At 33.8% G+C, this 8,039-nt stretch overlaps 2 protein-coding genes across 4 annotated transcripts; both read right to left on the reverse strand.

Annotated features, from left to right (window-relative positions):
* Nucleotides 1-258: 258 nt before the first annotated feature.
* Nucleotides 259-3,320, reverse strand: LOC121128657 (transcription factor BTF3 homolog 4). 2 transcript variants are annotated; one of them, XR_005868236.2, is made up of 6 exons: nt 2,780-3,126; nt 2,581-2,716; nt 2,409-2,510; nt 1,584-1,682; nt 817-907; nt 259-594 (listed from the first exon to the last, which is right to left on the reverse strand). XR_005868236.2 is itself a non-coding variant. In XM_040724245.2 (5 exons), the coding sequence occupies exons 1-5, from the start codon at nt 2,918-2,920 to the stop codon at nt 560-562; spliced, it is 513 nt and encodes a 170-aa protein (XP_040580179.1). In that variant the 5' UTR covers nt 2,921-3,320; the 3' UTR covers nt 259-559. The 2 variants fall into 2 exon arrangements, 1 of the variants encoding a protein (XP_040580179.1); XM_040724245.2 differs by lacking the exon at nt 817-907 and having other exon boundaries at nt 2,780-3,320.
* A 386-nt stretch (nt 3,321-3,706) lies between these two features.
* On the reverse strand, nt 3,707-6,795 carry LOC121128656 (protein HGV2). 2 transcript variants are annotated; one of them, XM_040724243.2, is made up of 6 exons: nt 6,562-6,795; nt 6,273-6,499; nt 5,870-6,211; nt 5,136-5,572; nt 4,508-4,898; nt 3,707-4,393 (listed from the first exon to the last, which is right to left on the reverse strand). In XM_040724243.2, exons 1-6 carry the CDS (start codon nt 6,636-6,638, stop codon nt 4,215-4,217), a joined length of 1,653 nt encoding a protein of 550 aa, XP_040580177.1. In that variant the 5' UTR covers nt 6,639-6,795; the 3' UTR covers nt 3,707-4,214. The 2 variants fall into 2 exon arrangements, with proteins under 2 accessions (XP_040580177.1, XP_040580178.1); XM_040724244.2 differs by lacking the exon at nt 5,870-6,211.
* Nucleotides 6,796-8,039: the final 1,244 nt, after the last annotated feature.

The following is an 8,039-nucleotide window of genomic DNA, read 5'->3' on the forward strand; positions in this document are numbered from 1 at the left end:
GCCCAAAATTAAATTTGAATTTATATAACTTGGGAGTATAAGAGAGAGAGAAGCTCATGAAGTCCATTTAATTTTTTTAGCTTAATATTAGTAACCATTCCATACCTTCTGGCCCATGAATCAAATCTATTTTTTTCAAATTAATAACGGATTCAGGACCTTCTTTGCTCTTCCCAATTGCCGAGTTAAATAAAAAAAAAGGAATAAGATTCATCAATGAATTCAATCTGAACCAGATATACAATCCAATAAGCTTCATTGAAGTAGAAATTCGATGAGTATCGCAATATATTTCTATACTATAAACACGAAAAAGAATGTATCCAATGTACTAAGTATGAGAATCAAAGGATTTATAAACAGCTCAAAATATTTAACTAATTCACTTCCCTTTAATTCATATTTTATTTTTGACAAAAGGAATTTTTCTTTTGATACACTATCAAAAAAAAGGAAAATAAATTTATAATTAAGGGATGATTATACAAACTCTCTGCGCGCGAAGATTTCATAAGAAACATTTTATTATAATTTTTTTTTGTTTTTATTTTAATGAGGATCACTTATCCTTGTTTTCCTTGTCTTCGTCTTTGTCTGAAATTAAGAAATTAAATGTATTAGATAATGGCAAACGAAAGAACAGTTAAAATTATTAAAAATAATTTGTGTAGGATCTAAGATTCAGGCCGGAAAAGTTTTAAAAATCTACTATTTCATTCGTTATTTTTGAAGGTTAAGAAAACCAGAAAAGTTAAAAAGAACATAAGAGAATATTTAAAAGTTCATACAAAAATTCAAATCAACACCAAAATGTACCTTCTGAAGGAGTTAATTTCTTTAAGAAGTTAATTTATATAAATTTAAATAAGTTAACGAACTTAAAGTTTGGTGGAAGCATCTTTGTCACCTGTATATGTAGAAAAAAAATCAAAGATCATTTATGTCATTTAGTTAACAGCTTATTATTAGTACTATTTCGAAGCAGTGAAAAGTTGTTGTTTTTTCAATTACATTTGAGAAGATATGAGGAAAAAAAGTGATAACAACTGAAACTATGGATGATCTCATGTTTATTCTTACGTTAAAAACCAAATGGAATAACTTCCCTTATTTTATCGAACATAAAATTAAAAAGTTCCACATTTAACAGTACAATAACCAAAGATTGAGATACAAGCAAACTATAAAAATGAACAATAATTTGCAAAGTTTTAATTCTTATCGTAATATTTTGCCGGTCCTATCTTGTACAGAGACCTGTGTAAAGGGCTAACAATATGCAGAAAAATAGGTTACATTTTAATATTCACAGGATTTGAACAATAATATGCCCAGTGGTTTTTGTTTGTTTTTTATTTAAAGGAAGCCATAACGTCAAAAAGAAGCACACTTGAATTAAAAGATCATTAGATTGGTTCAGTGAGTCCTAATAAATTTTTTTTCCCTTCAAGATCGATTTCTCAATTCAATTATGAGTGTACCCTACACTTTTCAACTACAAAAATAATCAAATCCCTACTTAACTAATGCAAGAAGATCGCATGATCTCATCTTCAGTACAATATTTAGGGTTTAATACTAACCATCTGACTTGACACCTTCTTCGTTCTTAGAGGCTTCATCAAAGTTCTCGACTAAGTCGGGAACATCATCGTCATCCTCGCCGTTATTATTTTCTGCACCTAAAAAATAAATAAACATGAGTTGAAGACAAATTCATCGTTCATGTATGAAATCTGTACCATACGAAGCCCCATATTGCCTCTGTCTCGAAAGACTTCAGCAAGGACTTCAATACGGAATTTAATGTAGCCTATGTAACTCGCGTGGGTAATTCCATTGAAAAGGAGAGCCACGCTCCTGCTAAAGAATAGGCAAGAACAAGTACATATATACTTGCTTAAATTACGTAATAAAGAAGTTATTCTGGAATTGACTACAGAACAAATATGAGTTATGATGCTTGTAGTAGTGGTTCGTTGTAATTTTGGGACATAAACCCATTTGTTAGCATTGGTAGACAGGGAACAAATAATCAAAAATACCTTCGTAAATATACATTTTGAGGTACTATCCTTTTAAGAATACTATATTATTTTTAGATATAAGTAAAATTACCTAACTCTCTCCGTTTACTATTGCATTGTTAAGCTTTATAAAGAAAGTAGTTGGTTGAACTTTGCTCCTTAAAAAATATTAAAAAGAGTAGCTTAAACTTTATATAAAATAAACCAATTGAAAAACAACTATTATAAGCCCAAAAAAAGTAGAAAAATCATGGGATATCCTACACTTAACTCTCCAATAGTTCCCCATCATATGGGCACAAATGGTTTAAATGCACGGCATCTAGGGTAAGAACCTAGTGATAAAAAGGTGATCCATCTAGCATGGACTCTAAACATTACCTCCATCCTCATTAGATCGAATGTTATGTGCCAATTTTCGCAGGTGAGTGAGGGACTCCGGGCCGAGTTGATTCAAAATGGAGGGGATAAGTTCCGTAATAACTAAAAATGGGAGAACAAGAAAGGATGATGTTGGTTAAGGAGGTGAGGGACTCTAGAACGGAGTTAATACCTTTGTTTTCGCCGTGTCCGTTGATGGCAAATGTGTTTGCTCCGAGCGAAGCTTGAACCTTAGGATTATTAAAGTGAATGACTGTTCCGTCCTCTTTGATCATGTTGACTTCTTCAATACCCGGGATGTTATTGACCTAAGCAGAGCAAGTTGGATTTAAGAGCTCAAGTGTAAAGATATGAGCAAGGGGATTTCTTACGGATAACTTTTTAAGGCATGACTGAAGTTTTTTATCATCGGTGGTTGCTGTGCGGTGCACGACCTTCTTCTTCCTTCGCACGGTACCCTTGCCACCAATTCGGACCTGAGCTTGCAATTGTTTCAACTTTTCCGGATTCATGTTTCAATAGGACTAATGACGAAGATTCAATCCAACAATCCCCACGTGGTGTATGAGACCCGCACTGATTCGTTTCAGGGAGGAAAGAAGCGGAGGAAGGAAGAAAGAAAGAAAGAAAGAAAGAGAGAGAGAAACAAAAACAAAAAAAGGAAGATGAGTAAGGGAGTATGCAGCTAGTAGTAGTTGTAGTAGTAGTAGTGAGCACTGAGGATGAGAAAGAGAAGAAGAGGCAACGAGGGAGCTGAGCTCAATAGATGACTCAGACGGAGAGAGAGAGAGAGGGAAGGAAGGAGAGACATATTTCAATATATTGATATAATTTATAAATAATATAGAGCTTCTAACTATTCAATCAACTCTGTAATATCCACATTTATGTAGCTGTAGCCAAAGTAGTTAGAAATGAAGAGAAATAGAATTAAGTAGAAAGAAAGGATCAAGCTAGATACATAGCTAAAAAGGGGAGGAGTTTATTTAGAAATTCACTCAATCTCTACCATCTGCAGAAGCCCGGCCAGCTTGCGCCACATTTATTTATAGAATGAGTAAGATGGCAACCGGCATATCAACGTAACCCTTCTTTGACAAGAGCTTAATTTAAAAAGCTATTTCAATATCCTGCTCGATGACTGCCTATATATACACTTACGGAACTATATTAAAAATATAGTAAATCCAATACTCTTAGAGCTTTAGATACGTCAGACGCAATATTATAAACTAAGATCAGACATCTCAATATCCTTGGTGAATGAAATAAAACAAAATGTAGAAAATCATGATATATAATAGTAAATATAATTTAATTCACTTTCTTTTAAGAACAATTATACTACAGATAATACTTTACAGGAATGTCCAACGACACCATTAGGATCAACTTTCAAGCTAGACGCAGGTACTACTCTCGCATAGAACAACACCTCAAGAAGTAATTTTAAAACTTCAAGATACCTTAAAAAGGTGGTTGGTTGCAATAAAAAAATGGCCAGTATAGCTATTGTTAGAAACACTTACTAAAAAGAAAACTTCGAAATTCACAGTCAAAAATAGATTCAATTAAATTAAAAATTAGAAAAAATTATTTAAGACACGACCGTCAGTGAAGGAATGATTACATGAATGTATGATCTCAGAATATGTCGAAGGGTCAGATAATTTAAGTCAAGATAAATTAAAAATGAAATGTTTTTTGTTTTCTTTGTTAAGTCACACATAAAAATATATATATTTAATATGGATTGGATCTGACGATTTGGAGGTTGTATCTCTTTTATTTGGTTTGTTTTAGTTTTTACGCAGAAGTTTCTACTTTTCCATTTGTTTTCGCTTCTGAATTACCATTACTGGTTTTAACACCATTTGTACCATTTTCTTCTAAGTGAGGTTTCTTAGTTGGCTCGTCACCATTGGCATTTTCACCCGACTTTTTACGCTTCTTAACAAGATTTGTTATATTTGTAACAGGCTTATCTGTAATAAGAAGAACATAAATAATTATAAGTCTCATATTAAACCAATAATTTGAGTTTTTTAACTTATTTTTTCACATATTTAAGTGTATAAAATAAAGGTGTTCAAACTCGCCTTTATCAGAATTTGATGGGCTAGAAGATTCAAATGCGCCTAAGCCACCTTCCTTGATTTTCTTTTTTGTTTCCTCTTGCATATCACGGGTATCGACAATTTTTTCCTTTATTTCTGGGATTAATTTCTTAATTTCCTCAATTTCTCTTTCACGAGTATAGAAAGCGTCGTCTTTCTTTGATGGATCTTGAGATTCAGATTTACTTTCGAGTTTTTGTACGCGGGAGTTCAGAACACTAATAGAAGACTCCAAGGCTTTGACAGCATCATCAAATCTCAGATTAAAACCAAGAGCTACTCCAAGTTGATAATGAGTTTCGGCTATTGATCGGGAATCTGATGGCAATAGTTCTTCACGCCGTCTAAGACACGAATTGAGATCTTCAACAGCCTATAAGAAATGTACTAAAGATTGAACTCATGTTTTCATGAATATAAATAAATTTAGAAATATCATAAATAAATTTGTTCACTTGATATGAATCGAAATTGTAATCAGTATACATTTTCGGGATTAAACAAGTGTATTTATTTTTGCCTGCATGATATTGGACGCTTTGCCAAAAGAAAAGGAAGCATCCTGCCCAGATCATTAGGCTTTAAAAGTACTTTTTCTGATGACACTCACCTGTTCGTAATTTTCATTTTCGATGGAGACTTCACCGAGAAGTTGATATACCTCACATAATTTAGTTTCCAATTCAATACGCTTATCATCCTTTGGATTTTCAATACTGTCGGCGTGTTTTTGAAAAATACTCTTGGCTAGCTCAAGCATTTCCCAAGACAATTGAAGATTAGATGGATCCTCTTCTTCTTCTTTCTCAACTGCATCTTTGTCCTTGACATCTTTAATCTCAGAAGAACCTGCATCATTAGAACCAATAGACTCTGTTTCTTTCGTTTCTTCATCTTTCATCTTTTTTTCACTTTTTTCACCGGCTTCATCTTTGTCTTCGGATTCTTCATCTTTGTCTTCAGATTCCTCATCTTTGTCTTCAGATTCCTCATCTTTGTCTTCGGATTCCTCATCTTCGTCTTCATCTTCTTTAGAGTCTTCTGATTCTGAAAATATGAACAATTAGTATTTTCAGATGACACATTATTATTTTACTATTGAATTTGAGTAATACAAGAAGGAATGATGGAAGGAAGGATTATTATAAACGCTGAAACAATAAAGGCTGAAAGGGTTGTCTTTGGGACACTGAGAAATCTCTACTTTAACATGAAACCTTTGAGCCCCCACCCGCATATGGCATATTGCATATGTAGTGGGAAAGAAGAAAGGAATAAAACAAGGAGCTGTAAGAGCTGGAAATATGAAGAAATAGGCAAAAGTAGTGTCGATGGATGAGTTACCCTTGTGCCCATTTTCTTCCTTTTCGACATCTTTTTCTTTCTCACTCATTTCGACATCAGTGTCTTTGTCTTCCTCCTTCGTCTCGCCATCTTTTTCCTTTCCTTCACTCTCTTTCGCGTGATTTCCGTTTGTTTTGCAAGCATCTCCATTGGTTTTCCCCTCCTCTTTGGCGTCTTTCTTGTCGCCATTCACATTCTTCTTCTTGTTGGAGGATTCCAACTCTTGGCAATTTTCGATGAGTGCATCATCCACCTGCTCAGATATCTTTTGAGCTTCTCCTTCAGTCACATCGTTAGGATTTCCAATTTTGGAATCGTTAGCTTCATCCTCGTCAGATTGGACTGAGGGAGGGGGAATGCAAAGGGATGGGATTAGGGACTCCGGGTCAAAAGTGGTTCTTACCTCCGTCAAAAGCGTTATCAATCACTCCAGACTCCATCCGTGCCAGTTCCAGGAGAGCTTTCCCATAATAAAAGTAAGCCTCTCCACACTCGCGACCCGTTTCACCAAATTGCTGCCCAAGAAGCTTGCAGGCCTCTTCCAGAGCTGTAGTTGCTCCACTTACATCCTGCACCAGCAGATTCCGTTTACCAGAAATGAGGAACTCCATGGCTTTGCTTACAACCTCCCTGTGGGAAATGGGCACAATCAGTCTCTCACGGGGACACACTTAATCAATTTAGAAACTTACGCTTCCTTCTTGGAAGGAGAAGGTCCCGGACATTTGCTTGGAGCCACTGGAGTATCAGAAGGTGGGTGAGGAGACATAGTTTCACTAGAGTTAGGAAAGACCGTAATTCAATGAAGCAAAGTAAGGGATTGTAATAGGCGCTCTCTAAGGGATCCAAATCCCAACTGATCTTGTCTCGTTTTTTCTCTTTTTTTTTACTTTCTTTCCTTTTCTTCTTCATTTTTTCCGTCTGTCTCTTTTTCTTTCTTTCTCTCTCTTTTAAGCGCCAAAATAACCAAAAAAGGGACTGGGAATCCATTCTGCATCTTTTACTTGCTAAGATAAATTTGACTATTATTATTAATATGTTTTTCAGTGTTTTCCCATTTGATATTCCTATAAAGTTTAACATTAATACATTTTTATAAGTAATCCTTCATCTTTCATTCATAAAATAAATTCATCAGTACAAAGTGTTTCTGTACCTCATTCGTCTACGATAACACTTCGTTTCTGTTGTCGCAAACCCAAAATATATAAGGAAGCAATATCAAAGGTTTTTATTGATTTAAAGATACACTTGTGAATTTTAAGACATTTATGATTCATATTTATACCCTTTATTTCCATAACTTTTTAATAAATTCAATTATTCAGGAAATTTAAATTCTATTTGGGTTTTGGTTACGAGACAACAGTCATATTTAGCCGCTTTCGCGCCATTTATTGTTGCACGTGTGTGTGTAGGTACAAATTTAAAACCCGCCATTTAAATCCATTCGGATAGACATGAAAATGCATTCCGCCGTCTGGCAAATTCATGTAGATTTTATCTTTTTAAATTCGGCATAGTGTAATGTGTTCGATCTCGATCGCTAATTCGTGAAGAAGTAAATAATATGTCTTGATTTTAAATAAATTACTCGTTTTTTTATTTTGTTTCTTTTTTCTACTGCTATTATTTAAGCACATTAGAGGTGGACCTGTGGTGAAATGTTTCATGCAGTTATCTTGTATTGCAACAAAAAATATGAATTTGACATTATCTTTCATGTTTTGTAGTAAGAGTTTGCGTTGCCTCTTAAAAATAACTATTGTGCTATTATTTGTAAAGCTTTGGGAGTACTCATTCTTTTAAGGATTCACTTTTAGCGTGCATATTATATATGAACAATTTTGTTACATTATATATTACGTATGTATGTATGTATGTATTTCTCTTATGTAGGTAAAATTCCTTATAAATATATATAGGTAGATTTATTAAATAATAACGCTTTTTCAGTCTTACAATGTACGTAGCATACAGTATTATAACAATAATAAGAGGAAGATTCTACAAAAGAAATAACGTTTTTTCTTAGTTTAAAAGTAAATACATTGCTATGGAATATTAGGGAATCCGTTGCCAGTTGCTCCTCCTTGTCAATTGTATTTTTCAGCTGCTGATTCGTTTTACTAATAATATATATTGTTATTTGATATATATATTTTTTTCT

The sequence above is a fragment of the Lepeophtheirus salmonis genome, chromosome 13, assembly GCF_016086655.4.
Source record: "Lepeophtheirus salmonis chromosome 13, UVic_Lsal_1.4, whole genome shotgun sequence".
Lineage (NCBI taxonomy): Eukaryota > Metazoa > Arthropoda > Copepoda > Siphonostomatoida > Caligidae > Lepeophtheirus > Lepeophtheirus salmonis.